Source organism: Squalius cephalus, assembly GCF_949319135.1.
Source record: "Squalius cephalus genome assembly, chromosome: 25".
Classification (NCBI taxonomy): domain Eukaryota; kingdom Metazoa; phylum Chordata; class Actinopteri; order Cypriniformes; family Leuciscidae; genus Squalius; species Squalius cephalus.
Window position 1 is genome coordinate 3,566,764 of NC_137146.1, and position 20,165 is coordinate 3,586,928.

The 20,165-nt window shown below is 37.2% G+C and overlaps 1 protein-coding gene across 1 annotated transcript in view; it reads left to right on the forward strand.

Moving 5' to 3' along the window:
- Positions 1–2,697: 2,697 nt before the first annotated feature.
- LOC307153339 (SH3 and multiple ankyrin repeat domains protein 1) overlaps positions 2,698–20,165 on the forward strand; it is a 51,051-nt gene continuing 33,583 nt past the window's right edge. Inside the window, exons 1-7 of the mRNA XM_079862727.1 lie at positions 2,698–3,364; positions 3,575–3,940; positions 13,188–13,703; positions 15,485–15,688; positions 16,784–16,855; positions 16,998–17,106; positions 18,153–18,304. Of these exons, the coding sequence (XP_079718853.1) occupies positions 13,275–13,703; positions 15,485–15,688; positions 16,784–16,855; positions 16,998–17,106; positions 18,153–18,304 (966 nt within the window). The 5' untranslated portion in view covers positions 2,698–3,364; positions 3,575–3,940; positions 13,188–13,274. The remainder of the gene's footprint in view (positions 3,365–3,574; positions 3,941–13,187; positions 13,704–15,484; positions 15,689–16,783; positions 16,856–16,997; positions 17,107–18,152; positions 18,305–20,165) is intronic.

Sequence of the window (20,165 nt, forward strand, 5' to 3'; positions counted from 1 at the left end):
TATGTTATAATATTTTATTTTTTTGTACTTTATAATTTTATACTTTATAATTATTCTATGTGTTCCAAGCTTTGGCAATATTGTAACATGTACAGTCATGCCAATAAAGCGATTTTGAATTGAATTGAATTGAATTGAGAGAGAGAGAGAGCGAGAGAGAGAGAGAGAGAGAGATAGATAGATAGATAGATAGATAGATAGATAGATAGATAGATAGATAGATAGATAGATAGATAGATGAACAGTTGGGTAGACAAAGATAAGCAGACCATTGCAGGTTTAAATGATGATTTTTAAAAACAAATGTTTATTTTAGATCTATGAGCTAAATATATGCTGGATTAAAGATGTAGACATATTTTGATGTATTCTACTGATTGATGATCAAATTTGTACATGAAAACAGTTGAGTGGGAAGCAGCGTTTTGGAAAGATGTTTACAATTTCAGAAGTTTTGCATGTGCACAACTGACACTAGTGCAACAGTTCTGGAAGTAAAAACTCAAGTCATTATCTCCATAAGAAAATTGATTTTGTATTGTTCAAAATCAATTTCCTTATGGAGATAATGAATGAAACTTTCTGTATAAACCTTTAAATACAGACCTACTGTGAGCTACGATTAATCGATGATATTTGCTTCTGCTGAAGCCATCATCCTGCATTATTTCAGCCTATTTTTTAAAATAATTGTGTTTAACAGTGGAATTCCTGGTAAAAACAACAACAACTACATTACCCATGATGCTGGAAGGAAAATTACACCAATCAGAGAGTTGAAAAAAGCAACACACTCCAAAATAGCTCTGTAGCTCCACCCACTGTCATGAATGATGTAATCAAGTTGATCTATACACCAGGGGTGTCCAATCCTGCTCCTGGAGGGCCATTGTCCTGCAAAGTTTAGCTCCAACCTCAATTAAACACACCTGAACCAGCTAATCAATGTCTCACTAGGCATACTAGAAACTTCCAGGCATGTATGTTTAGGCAAGTTGAAAGGACAGTGGCCCTTCAGGACTGACTTTGGACATCCCTGCCCTACACTTTCAAAATACGGAAATGTTTATATATATATATACATGTTGCAACACACACACACACACACACACACACATATATATATGCATATTATAAACTTAAAATATTTTGTTTTACATATAATCAACATTTGTAAATGAGTAGTTTTATATTTCTCCATTGTTTTTAATGTGATTATGCTGTTCACAATGCTTCATGGGATTATAATTCTTTCCCTGTACCTTTTGTCTTTTTGTCTGATTTTCAAATACTTTTTTTGCTTCAAATCAAAGTTTGTAAGGCAAGGCAAGTTTATTTATATAGCACATTTCATACACAATGGCAATTCAAAGTGCTTTACATAGAAGAAATAAAAAAAATAAAAAAAAATAAGAATAATTAATTCATTAAATGCACAGCTAAACTTCTTCAGAAGTCATTAGTGTTGTAGTGTTTTTTGTTGTGATTATTCTTGTTGCTGATTGGCTTGGTTCATGGCTTATAACGCTTTAACAAAGACTATTTTAAAATCCCTATGGGAAAAATTAATGAAAAAAAAAAACTTCCGGAACCAGCGCCGCTGAAAAAGGGGGGGCACTGTTGCACTCTATAGTGGGTGGTTGCCAGGGTGTTGCTATGTGGTTGACAAGTGATTGTTAACTGTCTCGTATGAAAACTCTCTGTGGTCTCATGGCAGGGGTCGGGAACCTTTTTTGACCAAAGAGCTATTTTTTTCATTTTTGGTTAATGCATTTTTCCAAAAGAGCCACAGAAAAAAAATAAAAAAATAAAAAAAAATTATTATTAAAGACATGCTTTTTTCAATAAAATTTAAACAGTAGTAATTATTAGGTAATAGACATAGACAACTAAAAATAAACAAATATTCAGCAAACAATAAATAAGTTGCAATATGGAATTAATTGTGCAGGGCTTAACTGAGAGGTTGAGTTACCAACTGATGAGCATAAATCCTCTTCGTGCGCGTGTGTGTGAGAGAGAGAGAGAGAGAGAGAGAGAGAGAGAGAGAGAGAGAGAGAGAGAGAGAATGCACACAGTACTTACATCTACTGTGTTTACTGTGAATACTCCACTTGGCATTTTGATATTTTTCTGTGTTTATTTGGCCGTTTAGGCGCGCAACCGAAGACAAAGGCTACTCTGCTTGTCCTCTCAGTAGAATCAGTTCTCTTTCAAGACTTATCACGCTTTTAATATTTCTTTTCAATATAAAACACATCCTGCTCTTTTCTTTCTCATTCATTCATTCATGTTTTGTTATTATTAACTTTAAACAGAATCGTCAACTGAAATCTGCATGGATTATCAAAAATACGACACATTTATAGGACATAAAGGGTCTCTGCGGCAAAAGTGAAAGTACCAGCGGGTGCAATGTTTCGAAATGCACCCGTTTCAATAAAAGGCTATATTTAAGTTTATATAGCCTACTTTTACATTTTCGCTGCTGTTCTAAAATGGTTTTCGCCATTACCTTAAACAAGCTGCAGCTGCTTGACTCCCAGTGCAGGAGCTGTCGGTTACCAGAAACCTAAGTGGTTTGGTTAGTTGATTGCTGTGGTGAACAATTATTATCATAAACTTTTCATTAACTTCGGTAGGCTGTATAACAAGGGAATTGTAATTCTGCTTTTTCTGCAGAGAGCCGATCTCTGTTGATGTGTCTTCATTTTTTAATTGATCGTTTGTTGGTAAAGGGTGAGAGACCTTGCCATAGGTTCCCGCCCACTGTCTTATGGTCTGTAGATGTGGTTTGGGTCCCTCTTCAATGTGCATCTTTTTTCATGTTTTTTATGGTCCAGCAGGTGAAAACAGTGTGTCTGATCAGTGCAACCAAGTATAGTCAGGTTCCTAAACGAATAACTCGTATGAAGCAGTTCTTTGCAGTGAATTAAAAACACACTGTGCAACCGTTATGCCAAAATGATTCCTGAATGAATGCGTCTTCTGAAACAGCACAAAGTAGTGTGAACTAAACTAAAACTAAACTATAACTTTTGGTTATTTAAATAAATCTGAAATGAAAAAATTTGCCTTGGCGATCATCACATCTCTGAGCACTAGTACTAGTGAAGCTCAACTAAAAGTAAATGCCACTAATAAGAAAGAATTGCCAAACAGGCCTGATTTAGAAGTGGAGAAAGTGCAGACAGGCTCTTCTGAAGCAGGTGATTTATTATTGGAACTGTCTGGTTTCTTCATTTATTCTGTCTATCTGATGAAAGCCAGTGGTTCTGTCTAACAGCTTTGTGTTTTAGGTGTTTTTTGAGTGCGAGACCTTATGGGTGAGAGACGGCGATTGATCTCAGCGTGATGAGGACAGGTGAGGATTTCTGCAGCCATTCTCTACTTCACCGCATGAACACACGCAGTCAGGCTAATTTATCCTTTCATTTTTCAGTCCATGACCCACTTATGTTCAAGAGTGTGTGTGCGTGTCACAGTATGTTATTAGCTCAGAAAAAAGACTGCATACATACATACATGTCTTGCATTATACATTTGAAACCACGTTTTCCTGCGTGGGTTTCAGTGGTTTCCGAGTGTAACAGATGACTTCTTCCCACAAAGCCACAGAAGATCCGGATGAAACCCAAGCCTCAGATGCGAGCCAGTTTGATCTAGCATCCGAGAGGCCGTGTGTGTGTATGTGTGTGGAGAGCGAGGCTGGAGGGAGGAGTGTTTGAGTGCATGACAGCGGGATGAGAGAGATCTCAGAAGAGAGATTGTTCCAGTGCTGGAGGTGATCCTGCATGGACGCAACGCCTGGATGTGCGTTTATTGGCGTTTTTATGACTGTTTGCTCTGGTTGTGTCTCTCTGGACCCTTCTCTGACCAAATCTCTGGAGCAAAGCGGCTCTTCTGTGCTGGAATGAGGAAGCTCAGGCTGGACATTGAGGTATGATTTCCCACTTGGATAGTGTATCCGTTATGATGCTTAGAGAGAGCAGATATAATAGTGTTCACAGGAAAAACTAATGCATGCATGATGCATGTGACTCCCGGGATGCTTAATAGAGGACTTTTGGGAAAGTGTTGCTTTGCGTACATACAGTTGTGCTGGTGTGCTTTAGCAGAACTGTGAACTGCAGTAGTTGCATATGCAGCACTTTTGACTTCAGTGTGTGTTTTGCTCTAAATTGCGCTGATATTGAGTGGGTGATTATGTGTGTGTGTGTTGTTTTCCTGGTGTGAGAGGCCTGCTGAGAGCAAAGGTAGGTCACTGTACGCAGAGAGCATAATTATGCACTCAAACACTTATCTAGGAAATCTGTATAGCGAGAGAATCTGTGTGTCTAAACAGTGTGAGCGCAATTAGCTGTTCGATTTATCTGTGGTTTAAACGAGCACACGGTGCATTGTGATCTTGAGCTGTGTACGAAGTGCATTCTTGCTGTGTACATGAATTATGTTCATGCTTTAAAAAAAAAAAGATCCAAAAAGCACCAATTAAGTAGTTCATGGCCACTTTGCTATATTCCAAGTCATATGATAGGGTTGTGTGAGGAACAAACCTAAATTTAAGTGTTAATCAGTAATAATCTCTCTGGTCTGGTTCTGTCCCGTCAAGCATCATGACTTCAGAAGTCAAATGGAAGTTGTGCACAAGTTGTATGATATTGTAAAGACATTTTTATGCTACTAATTTTATGGTCAGTTTTATGGTATCTATCTATCTATCTATCTATCTATCTATCTATCTATCTATCTATCTATCTATCTATCTATCTATCTATCTATCTATCTATCTATCTATCATTCATTCGTTCATTCGTTCCTTCTATCTATCTATCGTTCGTTAGTTAGTTTGTTCAATCTATCGTTCGTTCAATCTATAATTCATTCTATCTATCTATCTATCTATCTATCTATCTATCTATCTATCTATCTATCTATCTATCTATCTATCTATCATGTGTTAGTTTGTTCAATCTATCGTTCTTTTAATCTATCGTTCATTCTATCTATCTATCTATCTATCTATCTATCTATCTATCTATCTATCTATCGTTCGTTTGTTAGTTTGTTCAATCTATCGTTCGTCCAATCTATCGTTCATTATATCTATCTATCTATCTATCTATCTATCTATCTATCTATCTATCTATCTATCTATCTATCTATCTATCTATCTATCTATCTATCTATCTATCTATCTATCTATCGTTCGTTTGTTAGTTTGTTCAATCTATCGTTCGTCCAATCTATCGTTCATTATATCTATCTATCTATCTATCTATCTATCTATCTATCTATCTATCTATCTATCTATCTATCTATCTATCTATCTATCTATCTATCGTTCGTTTGTTAGTTTGTTCAATCTATCGTTCGTCCAATCTATCGTTCATTATATCTATCTATCTATCTATCTATCTATCTATCTATCTATCTATCTATCTATCTATCTATCTATCTATCTATCTATCTATCGTTCGTTAGTTTGTTCAATCTATCGTTCGTCCAATCTATCGTTCATTATATCTATCTATCTATCTATCTATCTATCTATCTATCTATCTATCGTTCGTTTGTTAGTTTGTTCAATCTATCGTTCGTCCAATCTATCGTTCATTCTATCTATCTATCTATCTATCTATCTATCTATCTATCTATCTATCTATCTATCTATCTATCTATCTATCTATCTATCTATCTATCGTTCGTTTGTTAGTTTGTTCAATCTATCGTTCGTTCAATCTATCGTTCATTCTATCTATCTATCTGTCTATCTATCTATCTATCTATCTATCTATCTATCTATCTATCTATCTATCTATCTATCTATCTATCTATCTATCTATCTATCTATCTATCGTTTGTTCATTCGTTCTGTCATTTGTTTGTTTGTTCGTTCTATCGTTTGTTTGTTCTATTGTTTGTTTGTTTGTTCTTTCTATCGTTCTGTTGTTCTATCTATCGTTTGTTCGTTCCATCTATCTTTCTTTCGTTTGTTCTTTCTATTGTTTGTTCATTCTATCGTTTGTTTGTTCGTTTGTTTTATTGTTTGTTCGATATTGTTTGTTCTAACTTTCGTTTGTTTGATCTTTCTATCGTTCCTTCGTTCTATTGTTCATTTTTTTATCTTTTGTTTGTTCGTTCTATCTATCGTTTGTTCATTCCATCTATCGCTCGTTCGTTTGATCTATCTATTGTTTGTTCGTTCTATCGTTTGTTCATTCGTTCTGTCGTTTGTTCTATCTATTATTTGTTCGTTCTATCGTTTGTTCATTCGTTCTATCGTTTGTTTGTTCGTTCTATCTATCGTTCATTCGTTTGTTCTGTCTATCGTTGGTTCGTTTGTTCTATCTGTTGTTCGTTTGTTGGTTCTATCTGTTGTTCGTTCGTTAGTTCATTCATTCTATCTATCGTTCGTACTATAGTTCGTTCTATCTAGTTTCTCTTCATCTTTTTGATATTCTTGACCAGTGTTTCAGGGATTTTTTGTGCTTTCTGTATGAGAGCAGCATCATCAGTCTGTGACGTTTGTGGTGTGGACAGATTGTTGTGTTTTAGTGGAGTTTCTCTTGGTTTGGTGTTTTTTTCTCTCCAGCTTTTACACTCGTTTTTTGCATTCTGTCTCTCCTCGTCCCAGTTTTCTCTCGTACTCCTCCTCTCTTCTAGAGCGCTGACCTCCAGAATGTTGTTGAACGAGGTCACGGCTGTGGGTTTCCTCCTCGTTTGCTTCTGCTCATTATTTGGGCTGTTCACATGTGATTTCCTGTGTTAACATTACTCTGAGTTATCTCGCACCAGTTTAACACTGTTCAGACATTAATATGGGTTGGTAATTAATTGCCAGTTTTGAGGTTTTACACTGTAGTTTCATAATCCCTGACTTAATATTATTATTATTATTATTTTATAGGATGTGTAAACATTGATTGAACAATTAATATATAACAAGCACAGAGCTGCCAACTCTCATACATTCACCGTGAGACTCACGCAATTGACACTTTTCACACGCTCTTCACGCCACACATCCATTTTCTCACGCACAGAAAAATCGCGAAGCAAAGAGGACACGGAGACCGACAGACTAGACAGAGCAGGTTACTTATGATATAAAAAAAATCTCAGCTCTCAGATTCTGTCACTTTTATTACGAAATTCAAACAATAAATACTGTTTTGGCGCTTGTAAATGTGACGCGACAGATCCCTAGTGCACGTGAACCGATCATCTCTAGCTTATAGTAAATAAACACGAATGACCACTGTTGAAAGATACTGTGCAATTTATCGAAATGTATATTCCTCATACATAATATCGACCAATCAATCAAACAAAGGGGTCAATAAAACAGCTGGAGAACAATTATGTCACATAACATTTAGGCTACCTCAGGAAAGCCATTTAATGACCATAATATAGGCTATAGCACATTAGTTGGCTAGAAAAAAGAGCTATAGAGAGTATTTTGCTAAATATGTGTAGGCCTACTATATTACATATTTATTATATTTTTACTTATATCATTAAATAAAGTTGTTATTATAATAAAAAAAAAAGCATTATATTTACCTTAAATAATAAACCTTAAACCTTAAATAATACTGCCGGCTGATAGGGCTCTCTGTATGTTTACAGCATTAGGTTAGTTGTTTTTTTCTTGAGAAAAATTAATGCCTATCTTGTGTAGCCTACCTAATATTTATCCAAATGAGTCAATATTAAATCAAATCACAATAATTGAATTTAATTGAAATAATAAAAAAAAGCATAGCTTACCAGAAATTGTACCATGTAGCCTAAACATGTGACAATCACAAAACACTTATTGTGATGCAATAATTTTTTTTTAAAAGAAGAAATTAATACTTTTATTCAGCAAGGATGCATTAAATTGATCAAAAGTGGCAGTTCAGACATTTATAATATTACAATAAATTTTTACCTATAAGAAGTGCTGTTCTTTTGAACTTTCTATTCAGCAAAGAATCCTGAAAACAAATGTATCACGGTTTCCCCAAAGATATGAAGCAGCACAACTGTTTTCAACATTGATAATAATAAGAAATGTTTCTTGTGCAGCAAATCATCATATTAGAAGGATTTCTGAAGGGTCATGTGACTCTGAAGACTGGAGTAATGATGCTGAAAATTCAGCTTTGATCACAGGAATAAATTACAGTTTACTTTAGAAAACAGTTTTTTAAAAAAATTGAAATAACATTTCACAATATTACTGTTTTTACTGTAGATCAAGTAACTACAGTCTTGGTTAGCAGAAGAGACTTCTTTCAAACTTTTGAATGGAAGTCTATATTATTAGGCCGTGGCCTGTATTTGAATGTATTGGCTTAAACCTTTAAGCAATTCACTGTTATTCACAACAAATCTCTCATGATCTTCAGGCCTCCCACGTTACACTTCTATCACCTGCAAACAAGTGTACAGAGGAGGGAACGCCTCTCATTTCACTCATTCATGATCCCTGGGGTTTTAAAACATTGCATCATGAACACCAGCAGGTTCATTATAGAAACAGGAAGTGGTTTTGTGGTTTTCTCAATGGCACAGTCTCACTCTTGAGTGCAGAAAAAAAAACATTTTTAATTGTCCGTTATCTGCGCTGTCATTCTTTTCTAATGGAGCGATGGCCGGTGAGAGACACAAAGAGTGTGAGCGAGAGGAAGGGACCAATGCCGGACCTGGTTGCTCCACTTCTTTTTAACGGGTTATAAAAGTGGGACAGCCTGTTCCATGGCAGTTCTCCAATTAAAGTTTCTGGGGACCAATTCACTGGAAATATATCTATATTCACCCTGTCCTACATAGGAGGGGGTGGTGCGCTATGTATGTGAGAGAATGAAGTACAATACGATAGGAGGTGTGCGTAAAAGGGTTTCTTCTCGCAGAAACTGAGCGAGCTGAATGGACACTCGGACGTGATGGATTATGTGCAGAAATGCGAGTGGAAAAGCCTTGTAGTTGCTGTATTTAGTTATTTATGTGACCCAATACTGGTTTTATTGGACTACTAACTACACTGCGTTTGTTTCTCTGTGTTATAATACTGTTTAACAGGCCTTGTCTCGTGTCCGGTGTCCTGAAAGACTGGTTTCCGCAGTCTTTTTGCTGTTTTCATGACCTGGTCTCGTATCACCGCTCTTCCCACTTTGTCCTTGGGCTGCTGGTTTCTGTGTGGCGCCTGCATTACTCTCTCTGAATCGTCTCTAGAGAGTGAAATGAGGCCAGTGCTCTATTTTTCCCCACCTGCCCCAGTCAACTGCCAATTATACAGCAGAGAGCTAATCAGGCGAGGTAGAAACACTTCTCTGCATTCTCATTGGTCCTGTTTTATTAGCTGGTTAATATGAGGGGAGTCATGCATGGATGCATGTGTAATTCTTAAAGCACGTTCCCACCAAGGACGATAACTGTAATGATAATGGTAAAAATATAGTTCTATAAAATCTTTCTAAATGTAAAAGAGTCCAAAGCACAATTATAACGACAACGGCACAGAGGAACTATATCGTTGGAATCACTTTCAGAATTATTTTTTCCAGCTGATGACCAATAAAAACATTGACAGCCAATCAGAATCCATTTTGCTTTAAAGGGCTTGAGCATTTAAAGCGACAGATGACATAAAATACAGCGCATGCTTAGAATAATCAAAGTGTCCCAAACTTTTGAACGGCAATGTACATACATACATGCATATATCCTTACATACATACATGCATACATACATATACAAATACATACATACATCCATACATACATCCATACATACATACATACATTGATACATATATACATCCATCCATCCATCCATCCATCCATCCATACATGCATACATACATGCATAGATCCATTTATCCATCCATCCATCCATCCATCCATCCATCCATCCATCCATCCATCCATCCATCCATCCATTTATCCATCCATCCATCCATACATACATACATCCCCAGACTCAATGGAAGCCTGTATTAGAAACTCAACTTGATATTGCCATCCATGTATTTTTACACATGGATTAAGCAATTGATTTGGAGGGTTTGTGAACGAGACCATCTGTGTCTCATTGGCTTGATTCATCCTTGAATTGGCACCCGTGTAACCAGTCAAGTTTCCTAATAGCCTGTTTTAAACAGTCGATATGATATTAGTCTCAATGTCAGACGCCACAGTCTCTTGCTCTTGATGTATATTGCATATAAAAGATGGGGGGGAAACTTTCTTGATCAATCTGATTTGTTTGTTTTTTTACATCACTGGGTAGTGGGTTGATTCAATGGATGCTTTTATGGATGAATTATCACTGGATTTGCCATAGTTTACCAAGGTTAGTGGCATCAAATCTTTGAAAGATGTTCAGAGAGTATTGCTTATTTTGTGATGTTTTTTGTATAACCGTTCACAGAAACTGTCAAGGCATAATTTACAGTCTATTATTGTGGTGATCCATTTCAGATTAATCACACATAAAAGCAATCTCTTTTACTAATTCATGCATTTTCTGGCTTTTCAAAGGATGAAGCATGTGGTGTGTTTATCATCTTTGATTACAGAGATATATTTACATAGCCAGAAACAATAAATTATATAAAGATTAATTAAACAGTCCAAAACCAAATTATTAAAAACCCAAATACAGTACTAATTAAGGCATTGATAAAAAGCTCATTGCAAATTGAGGGGTCAAAACACTGGGCTGATTTATAAATAGTATTCCAATAATACTGAGAGCTACTGCAGTATTTGCAGTGGGGGAATTTGCTCTTGATGAACCACAAACAGGTTCATTAAAGTAAATGACCATCTAAAGCTGTGAACGGGTGAATCAGTCACCATGAGCCATCAGTAATGAGGTGATGGAGATCTCTGGAGGTTTACAGGACAGTTTCTTAATGTGGACGTCACTGACGTCATTTCTATCTACAGTATTTACTGTACAGATGACGGGCATTGAGGGAGAGGTGGAGATGATTTGCATCTGTTGAGTTATGTTCTTTAAGTGTGTAAAATAAAGCAGAGACAAATTATGCTGACTGAAAGCTTCAGAGTCAGTGACCCTCTCTTGTGTGCAATTAAACAACAATATAATCCGCAGAAATGCAGCGGGCGGATGCTTCACAGTTACAGGACAATGACCCGAATCACACACTGAATGCAACCAATGTAATCTGCAAGTCAAATCAATTTATTTGTAGAGCACATTGCACAAATACACTCATTTAGCACATGCTCAGTAAAGAAAAACAAGTTTAACTTCGTCAAAAAAATGTGTGGTGTAAAGTTTTTTTTTTCTTGAATGTCCAGTTGTTTCCTTTATGGTGTGTTTGAATTTTAAGTTTAAGATAAAAAAAAAAAAAAGTGTTTCTGCATGACAGACCATATTACTCATTTTTACAAACAATTGCAACACTCAAAAAATAAAAGCTGGTTAAATATATATTTTTTTTACATTTAACCTATTTTATATAATTATAATACCACTCAAAGTTTTTCTTTAAATGCTGTTTATTCCTGATGACTAAAATAATTTATTCCATATAAATGAGATACCTATTCAGTAATTTAGTATTAAAGCACTTAAGTGTGCTCATTACTCACTTCATTATAAATATGCGTTTCTAACTATTTTTCTTTCCCATGTATCTTCTTTCAAGAGCGAACCACAATTATTCCGGTAGAGCAAAGGAGCTATGCATTGATTTTATTTTGATTATGTCTTTTCAGGCTCACAAATAGATGGTGAAGAGTTACAGTAACAAGCTAAGAACAATAACATCCTCTTGGATGCCACCAGCACATAGAGATTCACAGAGAACAACTAAATCATACTGTAATTTAGCCCGAATTCAACTTCCGCAAATTGAATCCAGTTTGTTAGCCCTGGAGAGACAGCTGGAGTTTATTTTTAGAAGTAAAATGTGGAAATAGTCCCACACAGTGTCTTATCTTGCAGATCTTTATTAAATAAAAGGTTTCTAAAGATTTTTTTTACTAAAACAAGCTGTTATTTGCAGGCTTTACAGCGGTGTTGTTTCCAGGGAGTTGCTAAGGTGTTCAGGGTGGTTGTTAGTGCATTGCTAAGGAGTTCTATGTGGTTTATTACTGGTCTAAGTTAAAAGATATTCTGGTTTCTAGGTGGGGCTTTATATTGACTCCATATATCAATCTGGAATTTATTTTAAAGGGTAACTCTCGCCAAAATGCAACATAGGGTCTTTTTGTTAATCTACCCGAGGCAAACTTTCATTTAAAAGCATTATTAGAATGGAAACGCCACTTTTAAGTTTGACTATATTTTCGTTTCGGTCAAATTGCCTCTTGAATGGGAGTGCTTGGGGCATGACTATGATATCATCAAAAATTGCTATTTTTAAAACACTAAGAAGGCTCGACACAGCTTGAAACTTTGCTTGAAGTATCACCAGGGGCTCTACACATGAACACCAGCATTGAGAACATTGTTTGTGTACACAGAGTTTACTAAAAAGAAAGATTTTGAACAACTCACTGTAGCTGTGTCCGCCGGCATTTTGACAGTCAAAAATAGTCGATCTCCGAATGCAACGTAACAGGGAGGAGAGTAAAGATGGAAAGCTCCTAAAGCTTAGTTCCATTTAAATTCACGGATAATTTGTTGTTTTGTCATTAGTGAAAATCAATATTGACCTTGTATTTGAAAAAGAATCCTCATATAAGAAGCAATACTAAAATTCAGAGTCAGTTCATTCACATTCGGAGATAAACTATTTTTGACTGTCAAAATGCCGGTGGACACAGCTAGTGTGAGTTGTTCAAAATCTTTCTTTTAGTAAACTCTGTGTACACAAACACTGTTCTCAATGCTGGAGTTCATGTGTAGAGCCCCTGGTGATACTTCCAGCAAAGTTTCATGTTGTGTCGAGCCGCATTAGTGTTTTAAAAATAGCAATTTTTGATGCTATCGTAAAAGTGCCCCAAGCACTCCCATTCAACAGGCAATTTGACCGAAAACGAAAATTCGGTCAAATTTAAAAGTGGCGTTTCCATTCTAATTATGCTTCTAAACAAAAGTTTGCCTTGGGTAGATTAACAAAAAGACCCTAGGTCGCATTTTGGCAAGAGTTACCCTTTAACATCAATGCATCACCCCTCTAAGGATTATTCTGTCTTTCTTTTTTCCTCTTCAGTCTGTCTAACATTAAGGTGGACGGCGATAAGCACCATGACCCAACAGCATAGCATCAACGCTGCTTGCTGACACGGTGCAGCAAAGGATGCTGGGAAACACCAAGCGTTTTTTTGGCAGCGCCGAGGACAAAGAGGGTGAGGATGAGGAGGATGAGGAGGAGAGATTGAAGAGAGCAAAACAAAATGGGATGATCGATATGGGAGAAAAGGAACACCAGAACCGGGGCGGACGCAAGGGGGACGGATCCAAACCGGCAGCCGTTGTGATTGGATGGCAGAGAGGAGAGAGACAACCGAGGGCTGGCAATCTGGTCCAAAGAGGAATCCCACATTTACCCAGTCAGCCGACGCTTTATCATCAGACAACCAATCAGCCGCTGTATCACCCGGTCTTGACCAATCAGCAGGCCCGGCGGCGTATGATGGAGCGGAGCATGACCACAGTCTCGCCCGTAGAAGACTCGCACCTCCCTGTGATCGTTTTCCGCATCGGCATACCGGATATCAAACAAACGGTCTGTGCGTTTCTGCTCACACACATTCAGACATACTCATAAACTGCACTAGAGAGTGGCCGATAATCATCTCGACTACTTTTCTACCTAATTGGTTTCATTTTGTATACCGAGATTCACGCCTACTGATAATAATAATCATTTATAACTAATATTTTATTTTATAGTTGTGTAATCTTTTTTCAGTTATGACTATTTTTGTTGTTAAAAATATAAATATTTATAATAATAGAAATATAGTTTTTTTAGTTATTGTTGTCAAATAAAGTGAATTCAAATCATTTTAAATTGATTCAATTAATAATAATAATATTTTATTTTTATAGTTCTATATGGTTTTTCAGTTGTTATTATTAGTTTCTGAAAGCGTCAAAGAAACACACACACACACACACACACACACACACACACACACACACACACACACACACACACACACACACACACACATGCACGCACAATCAAACTAACTGTACAACAGTAAATGCTCCTAATAAGTTTCTGAAAGCTTCAAAGGAACACACACACACACACACACACACACACACACACACACACACACACACACACACACACACACACACACACACACACACACACACACACACACACTTTAATATACTCTGGATCTATTGTGTCTCCCAAGGTTATCGTGGGAGGGATCGAGACATTAAGAGAAAATTAAAAAAATAATTTAATTCAGGGGGATAAAAGGGGGAACATGGGAATCCTTAATGAAAGAATATTTAGTGTGTTGTATATTAGTGTGTGTGTGTGTGAAGCTATTCTGGGACATTTTAAATAAACACACACACACTGAGCTCGAGTTTCCTCATGATTTGTGTGGGAGCTCTGACCTGATTTAATGTCAAAATCGCTCTCATCTAAACTCATCTAAACTCCTGACTCAATTAGCAGCTCACTTAACATGCTCAATCGCGGCACATTAACAATCCCCAGATAAAGCAGCATGCTCACACACTCTTCATCGTGCTGAAGTTTTGCTGTTGGATTTTAATATGCAGGATGGTTTATTGTTTGCAGTATGTCAGTTTTAAAGCTTTTGAAATGGCTTGTAAAAGTGATTGTTCGAATGCAAACAACACAGAGGCTCTTCTGTGCCGCTTCAAATTCATATTCAACAGGTGTCAGTATTTTAATATATTATATATTTTATTATAATATTATATATATTTTCAAGCATACAAAATGTTTAATCTGACATGTTTTTGTGCACCACAGTTTTAAAATTATTGCAGCTTTGTAAAAATAAACAAAAATCGTGTTTACAGTAATGCATTTCATTATTATGTTCATTATACAGTAATGGAAGTGTTATTTTTAGTATTATTGATATACCATCATAGTTTTTGAATTTTCTGTTTCTTCAATTTCAGGTAAAGTTTTAGTAATTATTATTATTATTTTTTTTTAATAAGACCAAAACACTGAAAGTTCCTTTCGTTCTATTAAGAATTTTTCTTTTAATTATTCATATTTTCAGGGGCTTAAGTGGCCCTTAACATGCTCAAAAACTCTTGCACACACATTGTTGCATACATGTAAATGTAAATAAAAGTCTTCAAATATACAGGTTGCACACTCTGCCTGTAAACCCTTAGACATGCATTGTAAGTGCATTACTGTAAACACGACTTCTGTATGAGGTGGTATGAGTCAAAATGAAGGTCTGTGCGAAAGTCGTTTCGAACCTTAAATCCAGTTCAATCTGTTGTTCTTACTCTCTCTCTCAAACCTGTTTTCTCTTTCGCCGTCTGTAGAAGTGTTTGCGGTTTGATCCCGACACGAGCGTTTGGAGTGCGAAGCAGCAGATTATTTGTTCTCTCAGCGAGTCGTTGTGGGACGCTTACAATTACGGCCTCTTCCAGCCAGCTGGAGACGGACGAGATGCCAAGTTCCTGGAGGAGGAGCGCTTGCTTCGAGAGTTTTCCCAGTCCCTGGAGAAGGGAGTGCCCTACCTGGAGGTGCTGTAGCGAATAATAGATCACAGGCTCACAAACACTAGACAACATCACCCAGAATGCTCCGGAACCTCATAACCTTCTGTACAGACATACCTTAAAGTCTTGGCTACAAAAAAGCTTGAACATTTCATTAGTTTTTGGCTCATGCCGAGCTTACAGGGGCAAGCTGTCACAATAGGAACCTGCTGTTTTATTGACACTTGAGAAAAATACCTGGTAACACTTTACAATAAGGTTCCATTTGTTAACATTAACTAACAGTACTTAAACAAAAGCAGGTTCATTTAAACATTTACTAATAAATTATTAAACATTTCAATGTTAATATTATTTCACGGACTTGAGCTAACACAAACTAACGATGAGTAATGTGTTTTAATTAATATTAAGAAAGATTAATACTGTTAGTGTATTGCTCATTTATAGGTAATATTAGTTAATGCATGAACTAATATCAACTAATGGGACCTTATTGTAAAGTGTTTCCGAATACCTTTTTAAAAAAAATATGAATTGTTAAAAAAGATACTTATGCATTACATGTTCTTTTTAGTGGCATTTTAGGACATTTTAGACATTTAAACAGTTACAGTGTAAAATAAAATTCATGAAACAGCAAAAATGGACTAAACTATCAAACCATTGTTACATTCATTGTATAGTTGACTTATTTTCTTAATGGCTTATACTTTAAGATTTGAATGGTTTATTCTTTGTTAATCAGTCTTCTTAATATGTATTAGTAAGAAGTTTGAGTTTATCTGTTTTTATTTGTATTTAATTTTTGCAGTTTTATTTAATTTTTATATTTTATAGATATTTTTATTTTATGTTATGTTATTTTTTTTTATTTAATTAATTCAATTATTTTATTTTACATTTTATTTGTTAATGTTTTATTTTATTTTATTTTTCAAGTCTCCAAAAGTGGAGCATTTTTTTGATGTGCACAGTTTGGACCGACCATCTACATTAATGACTCATTTAGTTGTTAATGACTCATTCAGTTCTTGTTTCTCAGAACATGTAAACTGAACAAGCTTTAACCAGTTTCTCTCTGTTCCCCCCTCTCTTCCTGGTGTCTTAAACTCACAGTTCAGATATAAGACACGAGTCTACAAACAGACGAACCTGGATGAGAAACAACTAGCGAAGCTGCACACCAAGGTGAATACAGGACAAAAATATTAATATCCACCAAAAACATATCTTGTATTACAGCAAAAATGAAATATCCAGTAGAGACGGGTGTGTTGACAGACTAAAGTAAGGAAGTGAAGTGTCTGACTGTGTGTGTCTCCCTCTACAGGCCAATCTAAAGAAGTTCCTGGATTATGTTCACGGTGGAGCTGTGGAGAAATTGAGTAAAGCTCTGGAGAAAGGACTGGATCCGAACTACCATGACACTGAAAGCGGAGGTGAGACACACACAAAACTTAAACTACTGTATGTGAAGGGTCTTGAGAGTGTCCAAATAGTACTTTTGATAATATGCCAAGACAATCCCTTAAAGGGATTCACCCAAAAATGAAAATGTTGTCTTTACTTACTGACCCTCGAGTTGTTCCAGACTAATTGATGAGAGAATTTTCATTTTTGGGCGAACTATCCCTTTAAATGCAGCTTGCAGAAAAGTGATTTTTGAAAACCCATTTTGAAGTGCTTTGATTATATAAACTCATGAGTATGAAATTTCATGAGGAAAAAAGTGCAATCATATTATTTGGGCAATCCTGTAAGTTAAATTTGTTTTGTTCTTTTGGCCTAGATTGCATACATTATGTAGTACAGTGGTTCTCAATCCCGGTCCTGGCGTATCGATGTTCCCTTGTTCCCTATGCCATTAGCAGAGCCCTTTGAACTGAACATGTACGCTCCTTTCAGATTGAAATCTCACTTATGATGGCAGAATACCCTTGTGAAGTCCACTTTGCAGAGCACTTACGGTCGAACTGAGCAAATCTCTGAACTGATAAGAGATGCATGCAAAATGTGCAGAGCGGGAGGGTACGAAGAACGGAATTGAGAACCACTGATGTAGTAGATGTATATTGCATGGAGAATATGTTTAAATCTTTGACATTTTCAGTTCTGATGAGCGTCATTGTGTTGCCAACATTGCCCTGTCAGAATCGTCTCATTTCATTAACCTTAGACTCAAAGCTCATTATGTTCCTCTGAGTCTATTCTCATCATCTGTTGTGTTTTTTCATTGAGAGTATGCTTTTTATTTGATGTGACGTTCAGCGCACTAATTGCACTGATGCTAAGAATAAGCAAGAGTTGAGTATGTCGCTCACAGGCAGGATGATGTCACAGTAATCCTGCAGCTCATTGGTCACTTCTAACCGAGACAATCCTTTCATGTTTGCCATTTTAGCATTTAGTATGTTGCCTGTTATTCTTAAATAAAGCTGTTCTTCTGTAGCTGTAATGTCCGTGTCTGTTTCCATCTGTCTCTCAGAGACGCCTCTGACTCTGGCGGTTCAGGGGTGTCTGAGCGCGGAAGGGATTCGTGTTCTGGTGCTGAACGGAGCTCATGTGGATTTCAGATCCAGAGACGGACTCACACCCCTCCACAAAGCAGTCAGAGCACACAACCAATCCACACTGATGGTACAAACACATACAGTTCATTCACAGCACGACTGAACAAAATGCTTTTAAATATTTTGAGGTGCAAAGTAGTTTTTTCTCTCTTATAGTGTCCCTATTATGCTATTTTAAAGGGTCCTAATTTAGTTTTTGGAATAACAGTTTTTGAACAACAGGTTTACATGCAACCAAGGTCAAAAAACACTTTAATTTTCTCATAATATATATTGCAGCATCACCTGTTTTCCCAGTGTCTCTGAATGGGTTCGATAAAGGTTTCGGTCTCTCTAAACCCCTCCTTTCTGAGAGCTGCTCTGCTCTGATTGGTCAGACGGCCTAGTCTGTTGTGATTGGTCTACTCTGCTGTCTGCTCTGATTGGTCAGACGGCCCAGTCTGTTCTAATTGGTCTACTCTGCTCTGATTGGTCAGATGGCTCAGTCTGTTGTGATTGGTCAACTCTGCTCTCATTGGTCAGATGGCTCAGTCTGTTGTGATTGGTCTACTCTGCTCTGATTGGTCAGATGGCCCAGTCTGTTATGATTGGTCAACTCTGCTCTTATTGGTCAGACGGCCCAGTCTGTTCTAATTGGTCTACTCTGCTCTGATTGGTCAGATGGCCCAGTCTGTTGTGATTGGTCTACTCTGCTCTGATTGGTCAGATGGTTCAGTCTGTTGTGATTGGTCTACTCTGCTCTGATTGGTCAGATGGCTCAGTCTGTTGTGATTGGTCTACTCTCCTCTGATTGGTCAGACGGCCCAGTCTGTTATGATTGGTCAACTCTGCTCTTATTGGTCAGACGGCCCAGTCTGTTCTAATTGGTCTACTCTGCTCTGATTGGTCAGGTGGCCCAGTCTTTTCTAATTGGTCTACTCTGCTCTGATTGGTCAGATGGCTCAGTCTGTTGTGATTGGTCAACTCTGCTCTCATTGGTCAGGTGACTCAGTCTGTTGTGATTGGTCCACTCTGCTCTCATTGGTCAGATGGCCCAGTCTGTTATGATTGGTCTACTCTGCTCTTATTGGTCAGACGGCCCAGTCTGTTATGATTGGTCAACTCTGCTCTGATTGGTCAGATGGCCCAGTCTGTTGTGATTGGTCTACTCTGCTCTTATTGGTCAGATGGCTCAGTCTGTTGTGATTGGTCTATTTTGCTCTTATTGGTCAGATGGCCCAGTCTGTTGTGATTGGTCTACTCTGCTCTGATTGGTCAGATGGCTCAGTCTGTTGTGATTGGTCTATTCTGCTCTTATTGGTCAGATGGCTCAGTCTGTTGTAATTGGTCTATCCTGCTATTATTGGTCAGACGGCCCAGTCTGTTATGATTGGTCAACTCTGCTCTGATTGGTCAGATGGCCCAGTCTGTTGTGATTGGTATACTCTGCTCTTATTGGTCAGATGGCTCAGTCTGTTGTGATTGGTCTACTCTGCTCTGATTGGTCAGATGGCCCAGTCTATTGTGATTGGTCGAACTTTTACAGCCTGTGTCGGAAACCAAACACCCATTACCATATCTGAATTTCAGCTTCCTCAGCACTTGATACACAGCGATACAAACAGTAACGATGGCGTTGGTTTTTCACATCTTTTGGAAGTGCATCAAAGTTGATTTGCTTTCATAGCGCAGAAAACAGCATCTTCTCCATATGACGATAACACGAACCAAACTCTTCTAGTCTCAGCTACAAAAAGTAGATGTTGTTCGCGGGCAGTTAATGAAGACCACAGGCTGGCATTATGCAAATGTGTTACAACCCTTCGTAGGTTCGAGCAGGAAGTGAGACTGGAATTACTGACGACTCGTTTCAGGCGGTTCAGATTCAGTTCTTTCTTTCGGGAGACAATAACTCCATTTATCTTTGAAACTTTGCAGACCTTTTACAT